At 31.5% G+C, this 26,925-nt stretch overlaps 1 protein-coding gene across 4 annotated transcripts; it reads left to right on the top strand.

Annotated features, from left to right (window-relative positions):
• Positions 1-3,450: 3,450 nt before the first annotated feature.
• Positions 3,451-9,310, top strand: LOC137823956 (kinase C substrate, heavy chain-like protein). Of its 4 annotated transcripts, none has more exons than XM_068629343.2 (6): positions 3,451-3,761; positions 3,915-4,028; positions 4,521-4,616; positions 5,139-5,291; positions 5,367-5,508; positions 6,795-7,707. In XM_068629343.2, exons 1-5 carry the CDS (start codon positions 3,656-3,658, stop codon positions 5,468-5,470), a joined length of 573 nt encoding a protein of 190 aa, XP_068485444.1. In that variant the 5' UTR covers positions 3,451-3,655; the 3' UTR covers positions 5,471-5,508; positions 6,795-7,707. The 4 variants fall into 4 exon arrangements, with proteins under 4 accessions (XP_068485444.1, XP_090153647.1, XP_068485454.1 ...); XM_090297521.1 differs by lacking the exon at positions 6,795-7,707 and adding an exon at positions 9,002-9,310 and having other exon boundaries at positions 3,495-3,761; XM_068629353.2 differs by having other exon boundaries at positions 3,495-3,761; positions 7,212-7,707.
• The last annotated feature ends 17,615 nt before the right edge of the window (positions 9,311-26,925 follow it).

The raw sequence follows: 26,925 nt of genomic DNA, 5'->3' as shown, positions 1-26,925 counted from the left end.
TTAACTTTTAAAATACTTGAAAATAAAGTTAATATTTCTTATTATAATAACAATAATTATGAATATCTCCTGTAATAATACTGGTACTAAAAATCGAATAACGGAAGACATTTATTCATTGTTATTCAAATATACATTAATTGCTATAAAATAACATAACAAGATTTAAATGTATTAATATTTTATTTAATTGCTTTAAATAATACTTAAGCATTTAATTTTTCCTTTTTAAAAATTAATTTAAATTGTGATTAACTTAAACATTATATTTTTATTATAATATTGTGGTCTTTGTTTATTTTATAAATATTGAAAATAAATAACAACTATTTTTTATTTATTTAATTCTAAAGAACTTTTTAATTTTAAGAACTTTTTCTATATCCATTCAATTTTTTTCAATATTTAATTCCAAAGATCATATGAATTAGGTAGAAGTTGAAAACTAAAAATTGAAAATAATCTATTAATTGAAAATGAATCTAAATATGTATATTATTTATCTATTAATTTGGTTATTGCTTTATTATTTAGACAGTTGTACTTTTCATGAATTTAAAGGTAAATCCTAAACTTATAACTACTTTATAATTGTTGATTTTTATTAGCTGCCTTAATTTAATTTTATTACCTTCATATAATAGAATATACATATTTTTGTATGGAACTTGAAGAATTTTAAAGAAATATGTTCTCATATTTAAAAATATTTTGCATTTACTTTGGTGTATTTTTTTATTTATTTCAAATATCGGATGTTGGAAGTGGTGCTCCATCACCAAATCAGAATATTATAAGATCAAGTGGAGGCAGCAGAATAAATTAGGACTATGACTTCACTTGTAATATGTTCAAATATGGAACCATTAATATTTTGACAATTTAATTTACTTGCTGTTTGGATTAGTTTAATATTATCAACTTTGTTCTCTCAATGAATGAATGAAGTTATCTTTTAATTATTATATTTATCAATTTTAATTATAAATTATATTATGAAATTTAACTGTATACTGAAATTAAATAATATTATGAAATCAAGTTATAAAATAGAATTAAATAAATTATTATAAATATTAAAAATTAAATTAAATATTTAATATTTGAATTATGACAGTTATAAATGGTTATAAATCCCATACTATACTGTATTAAGTGGCGGTTAAAACTACCACTATGTACGTTAGAATTGGTTTACCCAGTTTTAAAATTACGACATTTATAACTGACGTAAATTACACGCTTAAAACCGCCACTTTATACAATGCATAATATGGTGTCTGCTACAACGGTTCTCAATTGACCGCCACATTAAACTTTATGGCGGCAAGAATTATTGCGATACGCGGTACCGCCACAGACATATAATGTGGCGGTTAAAAACACCACTTTTTATGAAAATAACCGTCACCACATACACGTTTTTTTGTAGTGAAAGGATCCTTTGAGGTAGACCGACCCATACAAATGGTATCGGTTAGTCGCCAATAATCAATTGTCAACATGTCATCAACAACATCTGACTTCAATAGATTATGGTTATCCACAAAGGATCCAATAGAGGATGAATCCCTATACATAGAGATGAACTCAGTCACCCTTGGGTCAACCCAATCAAATCTCGAACGATAAAATGACTCTTCGGCAGGGTCTGCTCGGTCGGCAACGTCCTTCGAATCGTTGACCCTCACAAAAGTCTCCACGGGGGCAACGTTTGAATTACCCCGACCAACAAAGGTTCAGTCTTGGAGGAATCAAGAGAGGAGGAATACGAAGAGGAAGATGAAGAAGAAGACGAAGAAGAGGACGAGGAGCTAAGAGAAGACATGACTAACCTCTGAGAACGAATGGAAAACACCTCGCTAGAATGATTGGGGTTTGAAAGTCGGAACAAAGGAGCAGTGAGACGTAACAGTGGGGGACCATCATTTATAGCCTTCGAGGAGAGAGGACGAACGCACGTCCATTGCATCTCAACCATTAGATCTCCCTTGATCCAACAATCTACATCAAATGGTGCCAAAAACCCTAGTTCATCATGACACGTCACGTCGCGCATTTGGTGCCACCAACATCACATCTCACCTTGAAAAGCTCAATTGTCACAAAGACTCTTCGGATTCAACATTCTTGAGCTTAGGGGGCAAGTGTACTGGTCGAGTCCATACAACCGATTCGAACCCCAGCACCCGATCAACATCGGCCGAAACCCGGTCAACACCCAAGCAGAGGATTGACGAGACTAATCAAAGATCAAGCATTAAATAGTGTATTCTTAATTACAAATTAAATCCTTAATCAGGCCCAACAAGAAAGGACCCACAATAATTATATAAATAAGCACAAATTCCAAGAATCAGGTATATGATCATCTAGTACTAAATACACTGAGTGTCGAAGTTTGACTTGAGCGTCAGAATGCCTTTTGTAGGTATTATCCGAAGTTCATGGAAACGAGGAGTGCAGGAATGAGAGGATAAGAAGGAATTTATTCGAGAGAAAGAAAGAAGAACAGACCGACCGACTGAAAAAGGGTGGAATGATTTTCTTGGTTCCTACACCGTTCGAGACTATACTTAAAAAAAAAAACTCTTCGATATCTTTTCATTTATATTAAAAAAAAAAACAAAATATAATCAAAGATGTATTTTCTCTCATTATGTGATTTTGGTGTAAAATCATAAACATTTATTTCCGTATCTAAGAAAATGTTCAATGTTAAACTTAAATAAAACATTAAAAAAAAGCATTAAAATCATAGTAAAATTTAGGTTCGTGTTTCTATATCTATTATTATTATTATTGGTTTAATATTTTTATTGGCTTAATTGCACCTGATCTTATTTAACAAATTCTTATATTTTCAATATTTTGTTAGCGCACTAACTCATTATAATCTTTCCTTAGCAAAACTCATATTAGAGTTTATATAATAGATATAATATTATTACATGCATTAGATTCCCAATTACATTAATACATGCTGTTAAAAAGAAACACGAGTCTCTTAAAATTTTGCACAAATATTCAGGCAGATAAATATCTCTTTAAGTCTATGACCGAAAAAATAATATTTATTTAAAAATACTTTTATTTCAAACACCTACTTATAATAATAGGTCACTAATTAAGAGACTCATATTTCTGTATTCTGAAACACAAGTAAAGATTATGATGCCAGATGTTATCACCATATATATGGCGAAAAAAGCAAATTGAGTTGGAAATTTGATCTTCCATCTTGTTCTTTTGTATTAATGCAAGATGAAATAGCTATTGCATATAAGAGTATTTTTTGAATATTGGGTTCACCTTGTTATGTAATAAAATAATTAAATATTAATTATGATAAATAAATAATATATTTAGGAAAAAATTATTAAAAAAAAGTGTATCCAGTTCTTAATAAATTTAATAATACCCTTAACATCAGCAAAAATATTTCATATCAATTAATTGGGTCTTAAAAAGGGCTTTTGTATCTCCAAAAACAAAAATGAGGGTGAGTTTACCAAACATGCACAGAAATTCCACCCAAGAGTGGAGGTCAAGTCAAGTCAACTAAATCTGAGCCTCGAAAATCGAGACTAAAACTGGCTTCTTTCCAGAAAGAGTACACAAACGCGCTTTCATTCATTCACTCACTCACACAGACATGAATTCCCACTGCTTCTTAAGTTTCCATTTATCATGTTTTCTTCTCTTCGCCTCGCCGCATGTTGTTTTTTCACAACCTTCTCTCCTTGGCGTACATCCCCTAGGTAGGTGCCCGTCTAACCCTTTTGCTTCGAAACACCAAAGCTTGAATCTTTTCTCAAGTGGGTGTGCAACCCAAGTCAAACATTGCAGTACCATCAAACCATTTTGCTGTTATTTGTGTATTTTTATTATCTTGAATTGGTGTTTGGGTGCAGATGAGAAATATTACAGCTCTGAGGTGATCAAGTGCAAGGATGGGTCAAAATCCTTCTCCAGAGACCGTCTTAATGACAATTTCTGTGACTGCCCTGATGGCACTGATGAGCCTGGTATGTATTTATGCAAGATGATGATTTTTATGGTTGTGTGATTTCCTACTTCTAGATGATTTTATTATTCAAGGAAATTTGGAAGGACAAAACTTATAGGGAGTTGCATAAGTATTTTCAGTGTTGTTTTCGAACTATTATTAGAGTTTCACTTCAGTAGTTTGCGTAATGAAGGGCTCCGTTAAAAGTCAGCATAGATTATGGAGGTGAAAATCCAATTCTCAAGGGAGAACAACATCAAAATGATCTAAAGAAATGTTTTTAAGTTTTTTCCAAATTGAAAATTGACGAGAAAAGTATTTGTTTCTCTTCAGCCTTAGTTTTTAATATCGTTGGCTTTTATTGATCTTATTAAATATGTTGATAGTTTGGTTGTTTCTCTGACGTCATAAATTTTCTTAGTTTTTCATGAACATCTTTTTTGCAATATCATGAGATGGAATTTCTTAACATTTATAGCTTGTTAGAATGTTGTTGTTCATTTGATTACAGGGACTTCAGCTTGCCCTGGCGCAAAGTTTTATTGCAGAAACCTTGGTAGCAAGCCGCAGTTTATAGTTTCTTCTCATGTTAATGATCACTTTTGTGGTAAGCATTTAATCCTGTGTTTTTATATCTTGGATTCCTTTTTCCTATTTGCCTTTGTGAGGTTTTGTTAAGGTTTGTTTGTTATAGCACTTTGTACATGTCCTTGGAATTTTGCCAAGGCAAAGGAATGGAGTAGAGAGCTTAATAATTACTACCTAAGGCTTAAAGGCGTTGTGTTCTGAAAATGATGGATAACCAGTGTCTCCTCAGTTGTCTGGACAGTGAATTGCGTAACACATGTCTAAATCTCCATATTTTCCAGTGCAAATGGTTGATTGTTTTTGGTGCTTTGCCTCCTATCTGTTTTGATCTCTTTATACTCATTACCTGTTTGAGATTAAATGATTTTTAGATTTAAATTCATTAGTACAAATTATGTCACAACTGATCTGGTTTTAAATTTCACATAAGCAATCTGCTTTAACGTAAATTGGCAATAAAGTTACTTTTCCTGGGGCAAGATATAAAAGACTTCTTCTGCCTTCAACTTTGAGTTCCAATATTCATTCAATATTGCTGCAGATTGTTGTGATGGGAGTGATGAACATGATGGAATCATTTGTTGCCCAAACACATGTGTCATGGGTGGAAATGCAGAGTCGACAATTAGCATTTGCAAGTCAAAAGCAAATAAAAAAGAAGTGAAGTCAGAGGAATCAGTTCATAACCTTACTGGTAATTTGTTTTCCTAAATTATTTTCGAGTGTTTAGAAACTCAGGCAAAAATAAATTGTAACCTTCCTGGTTTAGGTTTGAAGTTGGTGTTTATTCTACAAATGCTTCTGGTTATTTTTCTTGTATTTCTCTGGAGTTTTCGATGCCGCGCCAGATCTAGAAGCAGACTTTACCATTGAATTCAAAGAGACCTTGCTGTTTACCTGACATCATACAGGTAATATTTTGAATTTTTTTCTTCATTTTCCCTTTCTTAGGTCTTGCTGATCATGATTTTGTACTTTTGAATTAGTTGATGCCAGTGCCCATTTCATAATAAACTTTTCCATAGTATTTGACAAAAAACAGAAAGAGTGAGAACAAGACGAAAGCATCATGGAATATATCACCTTTTATTTGTGTTTTCATTTAGGAAAGATATATAAGAAACCATATTTGCATGTTGTAAAACAGATATTAAAATTTCTCCAGTTATATTTTTAAATTGATTGATAGTTTCTTTGATGTATCATTTAGGCTGCAGGATTAAGTTGAAGAGTATGGATAAATAGTCCTTTCTATGATATCATGCTTCCCTTTGACCATGACAACTATATGTTGTTGCTTAACTCATTTTTTGTTTTCACAATTTGACAAAATAAATTTGTGGGAACATATAATTAGTGATTCTCTATGTGTGGTCTATAACTCAAGCCGCGAATATTGGTTTTTTTGTACAAGGTGGATTTGGCTTAAAAGATCATTTTTGTATGATAAGGCAAGCATAACTAACATAAATGGGAACCTTTTTTTTTCCTTCTACATGATATCACTACACGCTTGGTTTCTATTTACTTTGAATATATAATTCAATTTGGTTATTTCAATGTTCACTGCAGTTAATTGGTTCTGCTCATATGTTGCATTACATCCTAATGTTTAAATGTAGTTCTATGTTTGTTATTGTACCATACATCATTGTGCGGGTATCATGACCTTTATTACTGATTTACCAAATCAGTTGTTACATTAATGATATTTTATAATTATATTCAGTATTTTTTCACCATTGGCAATGTATAGTTTGTGGTTTCATGTGATATTTTATGTGATGAATGAAAGTTAGTGGTGACATTGCTGAGATGGAAATGTGAATAAAAAGTATGAGTTTTGCTTGGTGTTGGAGTAACTGAATTAGAAAGCCTAAAACAACTCTTCAGGAATATGTTTGTTAGTGAGAGAATGAGAATATAAGCCAGGTAAAGAATGAGTAAAGGGGGCATTGAGTACTGTTTTAATCTCACTTTCATCTTCTATCTCATGCTATAGTTGCTGTTTATCTCTGTAATCCTGTTAAACTGGTTTCGGTCTGAATTCGTTACTTACTCCATTTTTATACTGCTGTTGTTTCCATTACATCTTATCAATACACGGCTTTATCTTTTCACTTCTTTCATTCGTCATATTTGTACTCTCTTTAAATGCCATATTGATCGATTTAATTAAGTATCTCTTCCTCTGCAGTTTTCATGTTGGTTACTGCACCAGATGCTTCAATACTAGATTAATTTATCAACAGCTTTGATTAGATCAACAATCAGACAGAGAAATTTCTTCAGTTCTGCAGTTCTAGGAACAAAGTCTTTCAATTAATCCATGGTCATTCTATAAGAACTAGAGCAGAGAACCATGAGAACAACTCCCCACTTTTTCATTTCCTTGAAGTCCTGCCAAATTTCATATCCCTTTTCTTTCTTTTCTTTATTCCACATAAATCTAGAATGCAAATTGTTGATGAAATGCTGCAATCATTGATCATTTTTAGACCTCTCAAGTCTTAGCAAGCCTGTTCCTACGTTCTTGCTTACACCCTCCAAAGGTCCCTTCCCCATTTCTTACTCTTGCTATCTGACAAAGGACTCAATGTTCTGGTTGTATCAGGTTCCTGAAATACAAGTTCTTATTTCGTCTGCTTGGTTAGAGGATTGAAGTAGCAATGCCTGCCTCAGACATTCTGTGTATAATATTTTGCTTGAGGTGCAATCAATTGGTGCCACCTTATGGGACTTGTAATTTATTACTACCAAGTCATTATGGGTTAAGATGCAGTTTGCAAATTCAGTTCTTTCTAGGTCAGAGAATTTAATGAAGCAAATGGTGAAATATGGATCCATTCTAGTACAAGGATTATTGGTGAAATTGTTGGAAGCACCATAATCAAATTTAGAAGTAGAGAAAGTTGTTGAGGTTATTGATTTCCAGGGTACAATTTTGGCCTTGTTAGATTTGAAGATTATATCATGTAGTTATTGAATAGCAGTATTATGGTAGTACAAAAACTGCCATGCACTATTTGTTTGATACACAAACCCACATAGCAACATGGAAACAATTTAAGAAACTAATTGAAATGGAAAATTAACCAAATTTGAAGATAGTTGGGTATGAATTTCTATACAGCAAGTATATCTTATCTGTTAAATGATTGAGTGGTCATAGTTCTTAATGCTCAATTGGTTGGCACCTATTGGAAGTGGTATGAGGCATCTAAGAATGTGTTTCTTCTTGCACTCCGTCAAGACGGTCAAATTTCATCCTGAACTTTATCAATTAGGTGAAATAATCAAAATATCTCATCTGATTCGTTCTCATTTCGAAAGTTCTTTTCAGAACATACTTTGGAAATTTTATTCTGCAAAACACTTACGTTCCGGAAAGTTTATTTCCAAAACACTGTTTTGGAAAGTGTTTTTCAGAATATATGTCTGAATTCTGGAAAGTATGTCTTGGAAATATCCCAGAAAACAGAATATGGAAGTCATTTTTAAAAAGCTAAAACAGTCTTTTTTTTGTAATTGAAGGGTGCAGGAAGATTGATGGGGTCCCGAAGAAACACCCCTAAATTTTGGAGTCATGATTATTTTCCTGGATGACAATTAAATCTGAACCCTCAATAGGCTATTATTTACCTTTTTGTATACGATTTTTTTTAAGAAAGTTCTCTAATTCATTGTCTTGTGAATAATACTTATACTATTTGTACCCTTCCATGTTGGGTATCCAAGTACTTGTAGCATAGTCAATTATTTAATCAACAATGAAAAAGTAATGAATAAAAATTTGATTAAAAAGTAATTCATGGAGTAAATATTACATTAAGTATTTAGAACAACAATTTCCTAAACCTCTAAAGGTTTGGGTCGGTATTTTTCAAAATCTATGAAAAAATTATATGTCGGTCTTTTATAATTGTAAACTCAAAATTAAGAACATAAATTGTTAAGTAACTTTACTTCTAAGCTATCCTAATAAAATTAATAAAATCCTAGCTTCAAAACTTTTGCAAATAAGATAAATGGACGGGTGTAATGGTGGAAAATCAAGGTCAAAGGGACAAACTACAATGTTTAAGCTAGTTTGATAGGTTGACATTTTAAACTTGGATAGACTCATTAACATGTATTTTCAATTAAAATTTAAAATAAAAAGTGTACGGATAGAATCCGCACAATTGGGACTCTGACTCAGACTGACTGACATGACCAATAACAAACTGATTAATGATCCAACATTTGTTAATATATTTTTATTAGACTCATTAACGACAAAAAACTCACAATAATTATATAAATAAGCATCGACATCAAAGGATTAGATACACAATCATCTAATACTAAATACTGGGTGTCGAGTGCCGAAGTTTGACTTGAGCGTCAGAGTGTCTTTTGCAGGTATCATCCAAGTCCGGAGTTCAAGGAGAGGAGGAGTGGAGGAGCGAGAGTAGCAGGAGTTTTTCTGAAAGGAAGGAGTGAGGCGTAGCTCGACCGACTGACCGAGGAGTGGTATAATCGTTCTCTTTGTTCCAACCCTTTTCGAGAATAAAAAGTAATTTAAAACATTAATTTTTTTTATTATATTATTTGAATGAAATAAAATTGTATTATACTTTTAATTTTTTTAGTTAAAAATATTGATTAACCAATTAAATATTTAGAATATGTTTTCTTAAAGTATATTTTATTGATTAAAAAATTATTAATGTGGGTATCACTTCTTATTTAATAATTCCCTATTCTAATTTTTTATATAAATTTCAACTAATATGTAGAATGTTTTAAAAAGTATGTCAAAATATGTGTCCTTAACACTCCTTTATTAAATTCCTAACATTTCTGCCATTGTTTTTCTTCTTTGAATTATTCTTCAATGATTTACTCTTCCTCCATTTTCCTCAATGCATTTTTCATTTTCTTTTTTCCATTTTCGTTTTAATCACTTTTACATTAAGTGTTTATTTAGCTTTCTACTCACCGTTTATCTTTCATCAAGACTTTACATTTCTAGTCATTAGATTTTTGAAGTCACATTTAGTATTTCTTTCAAGCATTTAGTATTTTATTTCTCGAAGAATATTTCTCTTTCCTGCATACGCCCGAATTCTTTTAGCACATTCTTATTAAATTATTTCATTTAATTGTTATTTAGATAATAAAGTTTGATTAAAAATTCAAATTCAATATTAGAATTTAATTCTTTATGCAGTATAAGTTTCATGAGGGAGACGTAGACTATCAACTTTAATTTGGGTTGAGATCAACTCAATTTTATAAGTCTTGCTTTAGGTATAATTCACTCAACAAATCATTTTTTTTTAAAGCTATCATGTTAGGTATCACTATGAACTTGACATTTCAGTTAGGCTGATACCTTAAGTATCAACAATCATCTGCCACCACATGAAAAAAGTATTATTAAAAAAAAAAAGGAAATACAAGCAAATATGGAGGATTAGAGCAAAACCCATATATAAAAAACCTAAGAAAAGCAATACTTAGGTAATCTATACCTATTGATAAAGAACTCTAAGAATAGACTAGATAGAAGCCCATTATACCAGTGAAATTATTCTCTATGAATAAACCTGTATTGGCCAGACCTCGGACATCGGCTTCGGAGGGGTCGACATCAAACGTCGACATCGGACATCGGATGTCTGGTCGCATTAATGGGCCACATAGGTGGGCCCCAAAAATAATAATGAGTTATCACCCAGATGTAAGAGGGACCCAAGTCACGAGAGAAGTTCATGCATGTGGTTTGTATAGCACGTTTAGGTGTAGCACAAGTAAATAATCCTTGGAGGAGTTAAGACACGTTAGGGTTAGGGTTTCCAAGGATAGACTGCATGCATGGCACGTGAATACTTAGGGCACCCATAAAACAGATAGCCCCGCAACGCTGGTACATGAGTTGGTACCCTGGCGGCCATACTGTTAAAGATTTTGCACTCTAGAAGAGGTAATGATAGAGATCAAATAAGAGAGGATTCTACCAATGGAGGAAGAGGTCATTCACCCACACATTTGAAGTTCTTCCTTCTAGTCTTCTCAAAACTTAAAGAAGAATTAAATAAAGAGAGGACCAAGCTTAAAGCCAAAGAAGACTACAAGCTTTCAAGAATGGGCTTCAATTAATATCTCTCTTTATAGTTTCTTTCAATTTGTAAATAATACTTAAATATAGTTTTTAGGAAAGGTGCTAAGAGGGAAACCTAAAGATACCTCTTATGTTGAAGCATCTTTAGATATTAGTTTTAGAACTTTCTAGTAGTTGACCCTTCATCACTCACTTTAGGCGCTAGAAAGTGAGAGATTTGCAAGGGACCTTTTGGATAGCTTCTTGTACTTCATGACCGGTCCTCTTCCTATGTAAGGAGGGCTTGGGTCCTTCTAAATACAGAATTGATTTTATAACTACCGAAACTCTCCCAAATTGGTGATTGAGTGAGTGAGATTTGTCTTCTCCTCTTCTAGTCTTATCTTGAGTGCATCTTGGAACCTAAGTGGCGGCATCTACACTCATCTTGAAGCCTAACATCCTTCAAGTGGCGTGTTCATCTCCAAGAACTCCAACCACATAAGTTTCCTTCTCTTTTCCATCTTATTCATCCATTTCCATGTCCTTATAAACTCTATAAACATGTCTTAGGCTTTTCTTGCACTTTTGTTCGGTTCTTTTGGTTCTTATCTTGTTTTGTTCGGTTCATCTCATTTCTTTACTGTTTTAATCGGTTCAAATGCTGTCTTTCATGGTTTTGTTCGGTCCAATTGATTTCTAGTTAGTTTTAATCGGTTCCTTTGCTTTCTTGTGCATTTCAATCGGCTCATTTGTCAAGAAATGGGTTTCTACATGAGTTTGGCTTGGTTACTTGTGTTTTGGTGAGTTCTTGAATGTTAAGAACATTGATCCAATTCTTGAAAAGTGCCTAATCATATTCCAACTCAAGTTGATTCCATATAATGACTATGAAACATCTCTATCTTGCTATTGGAATCATATCAGGTTAGTCTTGTGTCGCGGCTGTGCTAAGCTTGTCCAATGCATCACAAGAGCCCTCACCAGTAACCCTAATTCCACTAAAGAAAAGATCCTCGTGAGACACAGAGTTGACCTAGATACAACCTATATAAAGGGTGGTAAGAACCTTGGAAAAGGTACGCCATTTCTAAGACTGAGACTGCTTTACATACTTTACTATTTCTTAGCCCAGTACTGACTTGATCGTCGGAGTGCAATCAACAGGTAGGCACCCCTCTGTTTCAACGGAGCCACTCTCAGCTACCCAAGGAGAAAGCGAAAACCACCAGGAGATAGGAGGAGCTACCCTTTGAAGTCAACGGCGGCTGAGTCAACCGACGAGAACAAAACCCTAAGTTAGCAAGCTTGTCAGCACATGCATTGCCTTCACGAAAAATGTGAGAAATCTTAAATCAGATTTTCCCACAAAAATCAAGGCAAATGTTCCACCTATTATGAAGAAATCAAGGAACGTTAGTCCTAGCAGTAAATGGAACACAAACCAAGGTAGAATCACATTCAAGCCATAAACTAGAAAAATCCATCTTTTTAGCTTCATCAACAACATGTATGGCCGACGTAATGTCTGACGCATAACTTAAGAAAAAAAAACTTGTGTGTGACTTGGTCAATGCATAAATGGTAGCAAAAAAAATTAAAAATTGTTTGCGTAGGCTTGACCGACACATTAATGGTTTAAAAGAACATTTTTTTTTGTTCTAGCCATTTTTACCTGTAACAGCTATAGAATAACAAATCCCAATCAAATTCACAATTCAAAATAAAAAAATCCCCATCATTCACATTCACTATAGAAAAATCATCCAAATAGTTAAACAAAGTTATTTAGATAATTTCATTGATCCAAATCATTCAAACTAAATATTAATACATAAAATAAAACTTATAATTAAAATAAACCATAAAATAAAATCGTACTTTAGAAATTAACTAAAAGTACTAAAACTTAAAATGTTCGATAATACAATTACATAAAAAGAGTGCAAATGAAAATATAAAATGCATTCCATGAAGTAGAAATAGTAGTGATGTGATATGTAAAAACCTGTAAAAATAATACAAACAATGTGAATAACTAAATGTAAATAACTAAAATATTTAGTATATAATAAAAATGTAAAATAATAAAACTTACAGTTTGTGATGCACTTTAAAGGAGAGGTTAGTCATCGTGTTGTGGATCATATTGGTGGCATAATTGACTTGTGTTAGTGGAAGCATTGTCACGTTGCAACACTAAGACAAGTTGTTCCTTTATTACCTTCATTTCATCCTCTAAGTGTGCATACTTTTCACCCCACATATTAAATTTTGCACGGAGTTGTTGATTTTTAGTCAACTGATCAGATTGTGAAGTGCCCGAAATAGAGGGTTGAGTGAGGGAAGAGACTCCTTGGCGGAAGTTAGCAGCCAAGTCTGTTGTACCATACACTCGAACTCTACTCTTTCCTCTGGTTGATTCATTCCAAGTTTGAAGCTTTTTTGCTGGATCAACTTGATGGACATGTGATGGAGATCAAGCTCAAGTGGACATGGGGGCCAATTAACAAGATCAAGAAGAGGTAGAGGCGCAAATAGAGGACGCCCATGGAGGTCAAAGCCCACCTCAAAGGCTTACAAGAAGCATGTTCAAAGCTTTAGGAGCTAAGGGACAATTATTTTCTCTTTTTGTAATTTCTTTGGTTGAAGGTGCTTAGAGGGAAACATTAGAAACCTCTATTGTTATAGCATCTTTTAGTCTTTAGTTAGGAGCTTTAGGAGGGGGGTGTATTAGTAGATAGGTGTAGAAGTAAATAAGGAGGTGCCAAGTGAGAGAAGGGATCACACCTTCCTCATGTCTTGTTTAGGCACCGGTTTTAGCTTCTTTTAGGAGGGAATTTTGAATTCTCTTAGTTTGATTTTTCAGCACCTTAGGCTATAAATATAGGTGTTGCCCTTGTACATTTCAGATTTGAATTTAGACTAAAGAAACTATACTCAATTTTTGAGAGAGCATTGGAGAGCTTTTGAGCCTTCTTCTCTAGTCTTATCTTGAAGGATCCATGATGTCCTCAAGTGGCGGCAGCACACTCATCTAGGAGCAACCATCCTTCTAGTGACGTGATCATCCAACCTTACATCCATCTTCATGAGCATTCTTTTCTCCTTCCTTCCTTCTCTTTCAATTGTTCAAGTTTAGCTTGTGTTCTTGAGTTTTGGTTCGGTTATTTTCTGTTTCCAGCAGCTGTTCTTCTTCTTCTCTGTTTTTGGTTCGGTGCATTTCATTTTCCAGCTTGCCTTTTCAGTTTTCTTGCTTTTGATTTCATTTTGTTCGGTTCATATTAGTTCTTGTTCAATTCTATTCGGTGCTTTTGATTTTTTACCTCTTTTTGTTGGTTCAATTTGACAATATGAGGAACTTCCATATGAGTTTGGATTTGGTGCTAGTTTTGGTGAGTTCTTGACTTAGAACATTGATCCAATTCTAAGAAAAAGTGCCTAACAATTGTCCAACTCAAGTTGATTCCTAAGAATGTCAAGAATCATTCTCTTCTTTGCTATTGGAATCACATCATGTGGTATCAAGAGTTTAAGTGTGTTCTTGTTTCATTTTTGAGTTGTGTAGCACTTTAATTTCAAGAGCTCTTTCATTTTCTTGCAATTTAAGGTTCTGTTTTAGGCTTATTTGAGTATTGCTTGCTGTTTTAATTTTGTGCCTATCATATGTTTGAGTATTTTCCTTTTTGAATCCATACAAGTTTTGTCTTAGTCTTGTTTTTCCATAATTGTCATCACTTCTAGGAGTACTTTGATTGCTTTTGTTGTTTCTTGCTTTAGTGTCATATAATTTTCTGAATTTGATATTGATCCTTTGTGCATTTTCTGTTTTGGATTGAGTTCATACTTGTATTCTAGACCTATACAAGTTCCTATACATCATTTTCCATTATGTCTTTGCTAGTTCATAATTCTGTTTTTCATTCCTCTTAGGATTCCTCTGTTTTTCTGAAAAGTGCTTACTGTTTTTCCTTATTGCAATTGATTCTCACTGGAAAATTCTGAAATTCTGGATTTGTGATATTCAAAGTGTTAGAAAAGAGTAGAAAAAAGAATTATTCAAAAATTCAAAGTACACAAAAAATGATAAATAAAATACAAAAAGTGTACTTTCTGCCGGAAAAAAATCCGGTAATCTGGCAGCGATTTTTGAAAAATTTATCTCAATTAATTGGCTTACTGTTTTTAAGTGATTCCAGTGCCATTATTGAGTTAACATCTTGAAGTTTCTATGGTTTAATTTTCATAATCCAGTTCGCTCTATATCATTCCAGTTAAATCAGTGAACATCAAGCACAGTTTGCATAAAAAATATTTTCCAATAGCTAATTTTTTTGTTTTCTTCATCTACTCTAGTGCTTTTCTTTAAGTATTCTTTTGTGTGCCTACTTTCTCATTGAGTTCTTTAATTTTCTTGCTTGTCTTTTGTTCATTAATCTTTGAGTTTGTCAAACATCTAGTTTTCCTTTTGTTATAGCCTTTCTTTGCTTATACTTTTTCTTGTTTGTCTTTCTTGCTTCTTTGGTTTTGTGGTGGTTGGCTTTGAAGATTGGTGTGCTTGCTTTGACATCTTTCATTTGAGGATTCCAAGGCCTCAAGATCAGATTGGTGCAAGGACATTATTTCTTTGAGAGTGACCTAAATTTTTCTGCCTAAATTCACTTCGGCAGTTTGCTTGAAACACTCACTGATTTTGCTAATTTTTTGTTTCTTGACTTGTTTACTGTTTTTGTGTGTTTTCTGTTTTTGAATTACAAATGGCTGGCTTTTCAAGTGATGCGTCCTACAAGCAGAATTCTCCTTCCAAAGCTTCAATCCTTGGTGAATTACATGAAGCACAAAGAACCATTAGACGCTTGGAAGAGAAATTGTAAAAGATGGAGGTGCAACAAGCTAGACCATCTCCTTCAATCCATGATGAGCATCATAGACCTTCAACAAGAGCCTCTTCAAATGATTTTGGCCGTGAAGATGAGCATAAGAGAAGGAGAACTCCACCCCAATTCCATGGACAAAGAGATCATCATCAAGGGGAAAGACATCACTACGGCAATGGCTTCTATCAAGATGCAAAGTCTAGGCTTCCTTTGGTCAAGCTTCCTTGTTTTAATGGCTCTAGTGATCCTAATGTATATTTAGATTGGGAGGCTAAGTGTGAACAAATATTTGAGATCCATGAGATCCAAGATGAGCATAAGCTTAAGCTAGCCACCCTAGAGTTTAGTGATTATGCCAAGAAATGGTGGCATGAAATTGTAAAGGACATTATCTATCACAAGGGTCCTCCCGTGGACTCTTGGAACTCGATGAATTACATCGGTGCTAGAGTCATGAGAAATATTTACTTGAAGGGTCCTCAAGCTCTCATAACAGTTTTCCCACATAGGTCATTAGGTGATGGAAATGTTATGAAATTAAAGTAAAAATTTAAAAAAACTTAGAACAATAACTTATATAAGTTTCACGAGCATGAGTATCGACCCAATCACCCTTCTTGTTTGTGTGGGCATAAATAGTTCATCAGGTTCAAGGGGACAACCATATTGACGTTCCTAATAATGTTGTACAATTAGAAGCAGTATATGTTGCAAATGTAAAATCAATTCCATGTAAGACAATGACGAGTACTTATCAAGGTTACTGCAATATCTTTATGTGATTTTTGACTTGTGGAGTGCAATGCTCCACCACGAGCTGAAGTCCTATTCGCTTTATTCAGTGTTGATTTATCTTTGAACTTTTGTGTATCCCAATAGTTCAGAAGCTCAACTCATGCCTGCTCGCCTATCCAAGTAGGTTGTGCCCTGACTTTGGTCAACATGTCACAAAGTCGTTTTTTTGACTTTATACTCATAGACCTTTTTAATCTGTCACTCATCCTGAGGTGCCCAAGTGACTCTACTCTGTTAAAAAGGAAAAAATATTTCGTTTCATTTTTCCCATTTTCGTTGATTTGCATGAAATTGTAATTAAAAATTTAAATTACCTTAAAGTCAGTCCACCATTTTAGTTTGTCCTCCTCAGTCATGGCATCTGTGATACATACATCGTAATACATACATCGTGATTTCATTTAACGTGGACGTATAAACACCATAATTCATACATCATAATTGATAGATCGTAATTTCATTTAACGCGTACATATACAAATTAAATAAATTTACTCTCTTAATTAATTTTTTATCTATCACAATTTTAAAAATATTTTAGTTATTTGAAACTTGGGCCAATTTGTTTTCTACACCCACTAGTTCACTACTTGAAACATAATAATGGAAAACATGGGCCCATTCTGGTGCCCTTCACTTTTACTCTATGCAGCCCCTATTTATTTTATACACTTCCCACATCACTACTTCCAACATATTAATATGAAAAACATGGGCACATTATGCTGCAGATCACTTTTATTCTATGCAGCCCCTATTTAATTTATACAGCCTCCATATCACTATTTGTAACATTTTCTTGAAAAACATGGGCCCATCCTACTGCGTGACTTTTACTCTATGCAACCCCTATATGTTTTCTACACGCACCAGTTCACTATTTGTAACATATTAATGAAAAACATGGACCTATTCTGCTTCCCTTCACTTTTATTCTATGAAGCCCCTATTTATTTTATACACCCCTACATCACTATTTCCAACATATTAATATGGGCTGCTTCTTCCTGCACCTCCATACCTTCTTGTGCCACCCCCATACATTTTTCTTATTCCAAAAATACCCCTTTCAATATTCCGGATTATATAATCCGGAAGTCATTTTTTAGATTCAAAATTAGCTTCCGGATTATGTAATCCGGAAGTCTTTTGTGATTAGATTCCGGATTACATAATCCGAAAGTCTTTTCTATACATAAGATTAGCTTCCGGATTATGTAATCCGGAAGTCTTTTTTTCCGATGTGTTATTAGCTTTCGGATTGCATAATCTGGAAGTTTTTTCTAAATATGAAATTGACTTCCGAATTATGTAATCCGGAATTTATCCGGATTACATAATCCATAGGCTTATTATTTCAAATCCAAGGGGGTGAAAAAAAAAGGATAAAATGGTATTTTCATATTTAGTATGGGGGTGGCACAAGAAGGTATGGAGGTGTAGGAAGAAAGAGTCATTAATATGAAAAACATGGACCCGTTATGCTGCTTATCACTTTTAGTCTATGCTGCCATGACTTTTATTCTATGCAGCCCCTATTTAGTTTATACATCCCCCACATTACTATTTGTAACATTTTCTCGAAAAACATGGGTCCATTCTGTTGTCCAAGACTATAATTATGCAGTTGCTATTTGTTTTCTACACCGACCAGTTCACTATTTGCAACATATTAATGAAAAAATACGAGTCCATTATGCTTCCTATCACTTTCACTCTATACCGCCCTTATTTAATTTATACAATGTAGTTTATTACAAGATATTAAATGAAAAAAATTAAAAACACAATTTCCTAAATTATTTTTAAACAGTAATAAATTTCTTTTTTAAAAAAATAACACTTCTTTTATTAATTACCTTTCCTTTTATTAATTACTTTTCCTTTTATTCTCATTTCTATTTCTTTTTTTAAGAAAACTTTAACCTTCATATCCTATTAAATTAGTCTTAATCAAATTGAAACCTTGAATCCTATTTAGTAATTCAGTTTTAGTAAAATTAAAATTAACATTTTGTAGATAATTTTGTACACGCACAACAATTTACTTCTTCCCCACTTTCACCCACATAAGCTTTCAAGGTGTTCCATAACAATTTTTGATTTTTTTATTATCAAAACAAAATTATGTTTGCAAAATATCATTCATATAAACTAAAGCACAATCATATACATTCACACAAAAGTAATCACAAAAATAAAATTAATCAAAAATTCTGAAATTTTAAAAGTTTACCTCAGATGAATGGCGTTGGAGTAATGATGGTGAAGGCATTGGAAGCTAAACATGGTGGAGTAGGAGGTGAAGTTGAACTTTGTGGAACAACGACGGTGAAGGATGAAGTTGAAATGAAGAAGACCAAAAAAACTTGGAGCCGAAATGGAGAAGAAGAAGAACAAAATATAAGAAGAGAAGACAACCGGAGCATGAACATGAACACACCGACGATGAACAATGTCGGAGTAGTGACAATGAGAGACGGAGGGGCAGCGAAATGCCAATGAGAAAAAATTAGGTTTTCTTAATTTGGGGAAAGAGGGAAGCTGAGGGCGAGGCAACAAAATTTCTATTTAAATAGCATACTGTATGTGTCGACCGCATAGATGGAAGCGCATTTTGCGTCGGCTGACCGATGTCAACCCTTACTTATATAAAAAAAATTAATTTAATACATATTTAATTCACCATTTTAATTAAATCTTAATAAATTGAAAAATATATAAAAAAATAATAATTTAATTTATACAAAAAATATTAATTTATACAAAAAAATTAATTTAATTTATACCAAAAATTTAATGTAATTTATATAACAAAAAATTAATTTAATTTATACAACAAAAAGTTAATTTAATTTATACAACAATAAATACATAATTCAATTAAACTTTGGTTTGGAAAACCATTTATCCTTTTCTATATACTATTATCTAAAAGTAATCAATTTATTAATGTTTTGACAAAACCTAGAAATAACTCTTAAGGTGCGATATTGAAAAAAAGGTTCCCTTTCAGATCAAACAATTCCATCAAATTAAGTATAATTGTATGTGTGATCGCATCTACTACTAAGAATATCAATGAATCCTATTATTGAAATTTCTCAGGATACCCTCTTTTAGCCTTTACAATCTAGTTCTTAGTTCAACTCTTACCTTACTAACTGCAATAAAAAACAAGTACATATGCTCCACCCAAAATAGCAATGGGATATGGTTATGAACTTATTATCCAAAATCTGATGATCAAGTCTATTCCATGATTCTAAGTTCATTCTATACCGGACCCAATCGAAATGGAGTTATATATGTTACATTTATTAAGAACTAAGTCTAGTAAAATTATCAAAAATTCATGCAATGTCAAAGACCTATTATTCATGCAATGATGATTGTTTTACGTGGTACAACATTTATGTTGCTTAATACAAGGTTAATGACATACAGTAAAAAGAAGCTAAATCTATGAATTTGTTCTTCAGTGCATTGTGAAACTATATTATAATGCACTTATATGGAATATTGCAGATGCGTCATCTCGTGACTCAAAACGTACTACATTATTATGTTCTTCAGTTGGAAACATCAGTTTCTTTTGGAGATCATATTCAAATAAGTATAAGAATTCATGTTTTCTTTTTGTTTATTTCTTTTATTACTATTACTATATTTAAATTAAAAAATTTCATTATTGCATGGTATGTCCTAAATGGTTGCTTGTAAAAATACACTTATATTCTAGATTAGTCACATCTTCCTCCATAAGAAAATGGAGAAGAGATCCAATAATTAAAGAATATTTTTGTTATATATTCAATTTGCATTTATAGAACATGTGGTCAAGTTTGGGACACTTTGAGAATTGTATTAATCTAAGAATTAAGAATAAGTTACTCACTCACACTTAGTCTTAATGTTTGTATTATATACATTGTCAATAAATCTTTAAGAAGATCTTATGCTTCATTTATGAGAAGTAACATCTTTTAGATCACAATGGATATCAAAGGAAAACACCATTTCATTCATCCATTATAGAGATATGAAATTTAAATTTATTTAAGTTACTAATCAAAAGTTTTATCTCAATGTTTCTTTTCTTAAGTTTACTTTCAAATTTTATGATAAAATTGACTCTCTATTTTTAAATACATTCATTAAATTTTAGATTAATTAATTACTCCATGTTAAATTTATATTCCTAAATTTATGTAAATTTTATATAACATTTACAAAATTTAAATACGTATTTTTTTACTCAATTATTATTTTCTACATTTTTCAATTCTTTCTAAACTTTTTATGATAATTTATTTAAATAATTTTAGAATCAAACACTTAATCAATTTAAGAAATTTAATTTAACTAATTTATATGAAAATATTCAAAATTAAAATATTTATTACAATATTAAATAAAAATAATTTAATATAAATCAATCTATAATAAAATTAAAAATAAATAAAAAATTCAAAATTCAAATATATATTAAAATAATATAAATTAAATAAATTTTAAAAAATAAAATATTAAATATACCAATGCCTCGAACCCGCTGATACAACATATTTTGTTTTTTAAACTTATTATTGATCAGACCGACACACAACTTAAATTAGACGTCAATGGTATGAGCGACGCAAAATTAATTTTAATTTTTTTCTTATTCTCTTCGTGTGTCCGAAATGCATTGGACTACCACGAAAAAAAAATATTTCATCGATTTTTAGATTTGGCCGATGGAAAAAACGTCCCCGCTAGGTTTACACAAATGTATGGTAGCTGCTAGTGCATTTTCTTGTAGTTTTAAAACCTAGATATAATGTAAGCTAAAAATCACTTATTAAATTGAGACCACCCTGAAATTGAATTAAATTGTAAGATCCTCCGTCTCTCCCTGGCTGCAGTGGAAGCCGAAAATGGCTTTGAAGAGGTAAGGGTTGGTCTTGTCAATGGAGGCTGGTGATGTTAAGAACAAATGGGAGAATAGCTCATGGGGCAGGAAACTCATTGTCAATGGCAGCCCTCAGTCACTTCGATAGGTTTAAGCTAAGATTAAGAGGGCAGCTGTGGTAAGCCAATAACTCTCTAAGCTGAATAAGAGCGCGTAGGCATTATTTCACGCTATAACCTTCAAGTTTTGTTATGATTTTTCTTTACTTTGGGTATGAGATCTTATGTATCATTGAGACACTTGGTGAAAAGTTTCATCTTCAGATATTTATTATATAACTTAAATCTAAAAATAAAAATAAAAATTTATACCTCTAAATATTGTATAGATGATATTCTGCGATAATCTTATTACATGACATTTTGATACATCGTTATAAAACAATTAGATAAATAATTAAAATATCATATATATTAATCATGCTTTAAGAATATTTTAGATAGCTTTTACAAATAAAAATCAAATAGAATATCATAAATAAGTGAAAAATCTAATTATGCACGCTTTATTGATTAGGGCTTAGTTTAAAGAAGTTTGAATTGGACGAGAAGATGTGAGTTTTACAAAAAGTCATCTATAATAACATGTCCCACATTAAAATTGGTACCTTCAAATTTTTCTTAATATTTTTTATCCTAACATTTAATAAAAATGCTAATTTTTAATGCTTCTAAATGAATAATAAAGACACATAATCATCCTAATCACATATTTATAGAAATGACATGTAAATTTTTTAAAATTAACATATTAATACTACTAATTCAAAGTAACTATCACAAGAAACTTAAAATATTTATTAAATGATGGAGATAAAAAAGAAATAGAAAAATATTTCAATGTAAATTGATTATAGGTTTAGGGTTTAACCCTAATTTTTATCCTCTTTAATGTTTAATTCATTATTTTTGGTTTTCTTGTTTGCTTTTTTGTAACTTCGGATCTTTTGTTTTAAAAAATTCGTAATATTCTTTTATCTAATCCTCAATTTTATTTATGTTTCTTTCTTTCTTTCATTTATTTACATTTTAAATCACTTACTGACTGTCTTGAATGAATATGTTATGTTTGGAATTCAATTTAATCAAAATAAATAAATAAATATATAAAAATGAAATATTAAATGAAATCTACATTAAAATATATGGAGACAAAAATCCAAAATCACATTAATCAATTAATGCATGCATTCTGTGTTAAAAAAAAAAGAACTAAATAGGCATTATTTTTGCATGGACAAGGGACTATAATAATGATATAAAGAGAATTGAGAATTCAAATATGAAATAAAATGTTTAAAAAAAATATACATGAAAGAGTTTGATCTAACAGTGAGCCAACTTGGAATAATCATCACTATTCTAACAAACCAATATTATTTTATATGTGGGAGGAAAAGACAAGACCCCACACATGGATGCTATAATCAAAATAAAATCCATTCCTCAACATGCTCCATTGGCAAGCACTTCCTTCTTTTAGAATGTGGCAATCTTATATTTCAATGCCACCTTCCTAATCATCATTCAAAGCTTCCTTTTTCTTTTTGCTCTTAGAAAAGTTGAAAACACCTCATAAACACATTTTTTTTTATTGGACAGTAAATATTCATCATCCACCAATTTTTATTGATGATTAACTTTTGTCACAGAATATAACTAATATTTTCAATTAATTCTAATTTTAATTATATTTTTAAACACATTTTTAATTATTAAAAATAAAAAAATGGTATAGATCTTACATATTTAATGTTTTTTTTTTCTTTTCAATGACTTCTAACTAATATAAGGGGGGTCTCAATCATTTCTTTTAGGAAAAAAAAAAAAACTACTTGCACTTAAGATAAGATGGTGAATGAAGGAACCTAGAAGCACATACCCTACATGTGGGAATAGTTTGTGGACAAAGCAAAGAAAACATAGTGCTTGCAAACAATTCACATGGGAGCATAAAATGATCCTTTACAAGCCTCTTTTTTCCTCTTCACAGCTAAGGTCCTAAATCCCACCACTGCACAAAATTTCTACTTATCTCTATTACTGTACCCACATGTTTTTTATTTTCATTTTCATTCAACAATAGTCACACTTAATTAAATTATTTAGTAGTTCTTCATACAGGAGAATTTATTTTATTAAAAAAAAAAATTCCCCTTTTAAAACAATGCAGTATAAGATTTTTTTTTTGACACATATTAAAAATAAAAATAAAAATTTCAATTATCAAAATATTTTTTCTCTTTCAGTAATTAATGCATTACTTTTATCTACTATAAATACAAACATTCAACAATTTATTCTGGGAAAAATAAAAAATAAAAGATTAGTATTTTATTAAAATTATGAATATCATTTAGTTTATCTTAAAGGTTAAAGCTACTTAAATTCTTATAAGAAAACGTAACCCTATGGTAAGTTTCCCCTGAATATTAAAGAGAGTATCATTTCCTTTATTCATCAAAGCACTTTCATTCTCATACATTTCATTACGAATTTAATTATTTAAAATTTGTTTATACAATGTATAAGGTGTATATTTACATTTATTTGAAAAATGAAATATTTTCTGAAAAACTAGACAGAATTTTTTTATGCAGAGTAAAATAATACAAATTCGATTTTCTTTTATGTTTAGAATTAATTTAATTTAAGCTGAACATATTTTGCTAATTTAAACAAAAGGATCCCGTAAAAATTTATTTGGAGAGTGAAATGATATTACAAATTCGATATTCTTTTATGTTTAAATTAATTAAATTTATTTAAATTGAAAATATTTATATATTGCTAGTTTCAACAAAGGATCCCGTAAAAAAATATTTGTTTTTAGTAAAAGCAGTTTTTTCATAGTTATGAAAATTTCAACGAAAAGAAATTGTCATAGTGAGACATATTTTTTTTTTTTAAATTAGTAAAACAGTTAATTAACCAGTTTTAAATGTATTAAATTGTATGATTCAAATTGTATGAGATTGTGAAATGGGAGGATAGTAATATCTATAAATATTAATGCAAATATGATAAGTGTGTTGGTATGATAGAAGTAATTTGTTCATTAACCATCCAAAGCCCCCTTTTAAGACTTATAAACACAAATCAATTACAACACATTTGACCATCAACAAGGATTTGACCACAAGGTTCGACCTTCACACTCATTGAAAGTCTGGAAATTTTTGTTGTATTTAATAGAAGTTTCTCCCCATTGTATCTTCTGAATTTGTCTCAGTCCACTACACCAACCCTTCAGTTACAGATTTAATCGCCAATGGTTGTGGCACAAATTGGTGGAAAAAGGTAAAGCTGTAAATATTGGTTTTTCTTCGTGTAATGGTTTGAGTAAGGACACATAGAAAAATTATGAATTTTAGAGTTAGTAATTAAATCCAGCTTATTGGCCATATTGTCAATCCTTTCTAAAACTTTGTAGGGGTCATAATATCGGGCAACTAACTTGTGAAAATGTATATTGGATAAAGTTGTCTTCCTGTATGGTTGAATCTTTAAATAAACCTAATGTCCAACCTTGTAATGCTTGTCAATCCTCTTCAAATTTGTATACAAATTTATACATTTTTGTGTCTTAACCATATTTTCTTGTAATGGCTGAGTAATTTTATCTCGTTTCTTTATAGTATCGGCTATCGCTTCTATTAAGAAATATGTATTTTGTATAGTAGTGGGAAGGAAGGAGGATAGTCATAAAGAGCTTTAAATGAGTCAACTGTATAGTTGTATGTAATTTGGTGTTGTACCAAAATTTCGCAAGAAGTAAATACTCAGTCCACTAGGACGAAGTGTCCCCAAAAACACAACGTAGATAAGCCTTGATGGATTTGTTTACACCCTCTGTTTGACCGTTTAAGGATGAAAATTCATTGATCGCAACAACTTGACACCATTCTTGTGCATGTACTCAGTCCAAAAGTGACTCATGAAAATGGAGTCCTTATTAGATATAATGTCATGTGGCCAACCATGAAGCTTGACGATATTATCCATAAAAAGGGTTGCCACCTTAGCCTCTCTGAAAGGATGTGAAAGCTACAAATAATGAGCATACTTAGTTAAGTTATCCATAACAACAAAATAACAATCATGGAACAAGATTTAGGGAGACCAATAATAAAGTCCATGAATATAGATTTCCAAGGTTTATCAAGAATAGATAATGGTTGTAACATGCCCGCAAGAAATTGAAGTAAAGGCTTATATTTTTACATATATGATAGTTCTTGATCCATTTTCTTACCTATTTTTGCATACCCTTCCAATAGAAGTGATCTTTAATCCTTCTATAAGCCATCTCATATCCTGAATGACCTCCAATTGTTGAATCATGAAAGTGTTGGAGAATTTGTGTTCGCAATTATGCATTGTCTCCAACTACCAACTTACCTTTTCTCCTTAATAAATCACTCTCAAAAGTTTAATGTTTATGTGGGTTTTGAGTCAAGTGAATGATATTAATAAACTTTTGTAATTTATGATCCTCTGTTAAAGAACCCTTAACCCTTTGAATTAATTCAGAAGTTACTACAAACTTTGAAGCTAACTTACCTTGGGTAGGGTTTTATGATAGCACATTACTACATCAATCTTTACCTTTTTTGTATACAATGCAGAAATCCAGAACCATTAGCTTTTCCAAACCCCAATTTTGTAGCATTGTTGTAGACGATTGCTTCAACAAATGCTTTAAAACCTTTTGATATGTTTTTATTACCACATATTGATATAAAAAATAATGCTGCCACTTTTTTACAGCAAATAGAATAACAAAATTAAATAAAAAATCATAAGCAGATAACAATATATATTTCGGTCCCATTTCCTTACATATGTAGGAAATAAGGTGGTTAGATTGCATGAGCACTGCTCCAATCCCTATTGCTAAAGCATGAGTTTCAGTAGTAAATGCTTGAGAAAAATTTGGTAATATTAAAACTAGAGCAATAGTTAATGCCTTTTTTAACCTGTTGAAGGTTGTTCAGCTTCAATACCCCACACATGGAGTATTTTTTTTTCTGCAGTAACGTTGTCAAAGGTGTTGCAGTTGTCAGGGTATTACCCCTAAATAAAGCTTCTATAGTAGCCAGAGTTACGAGAATCCTCACAACTCCTTTAAATTGGTAGGTTGTCGCCATTCTTGAACAACCTTAATTTTTTTTTGGATCAAGTTAGACTCCTTGCACATAAATTTGATGCCCCAAATAATTTACTTGTTTCTTTCCAAGACTACATTTATTTTTATTAAAAAATAAAACATGATTTCATAATATGATCAAGGTTATGTCAATGCATATGCCCAAGTCTTAGTATACATTAGTATATCATCAAAGAAAACCACTATGAATTTCCTTAAATGAGGGCAAACAAATTATTTATAAGATTTTGAAACGTAGTAGGAGCATTATTAAGACCAAAAGGAAAAACTACCCATTCATACATACCACTATAAGTCCTAAAAGTTGCTTTGTAAATATTTGCATGCATTCTAACCTGATTATACCCACTTCTTAGGTCTAATTTTAAAAAAATAAGTAGCCCCATATAATTTATCCAAAAGATCTTCAATCAATGGTATAGGAAATTTGTTTCTAATAGTCATG

This window comes from Phaseolus vulgaris, chromosome 11 (genome assembly GCF_051622355.1).
Source record: "Phaseolus vulgaris cultivar YP4 chromosome 11, ASM5162235v1, whole genome shotgun sequence".
In the NCBI taxonomy this organism is placed as follows: Eukaryota; Viridiplantae; Streptophyta; class Magnoliopsida; order Fabales; family Fabaceae; genus Phaseolus; species Phaseolus vulgaris.
Note: the sequence above shows the minus strand (reverse complement) of the source record. Positions and strands in the feature narration are given on the sequence as shown.

Coding starts and splice junctions, on each gene's coding strand:
- LOC137823956 (XM_090297521.1), top strand. CDS start 3,656: ATGAATTCCCACTGCTTCTTAAGTTTCCATTTATCATGTTTTCTTCTC. Junction 4,029..4,520: donor TGATGGCACTGATGAGCCTG/GTATGTATTTAT, acceptor ATTTGATTACAG/GGACTTCAGCTTGCCCTGGC. Junction 4,617..5,138: donor TGTTAATGATCACTTTTGTG/GTAAGCATTTAA, acceptor ATATTGCTGCAG/ATTGTTGTGATGGGAGTGAT.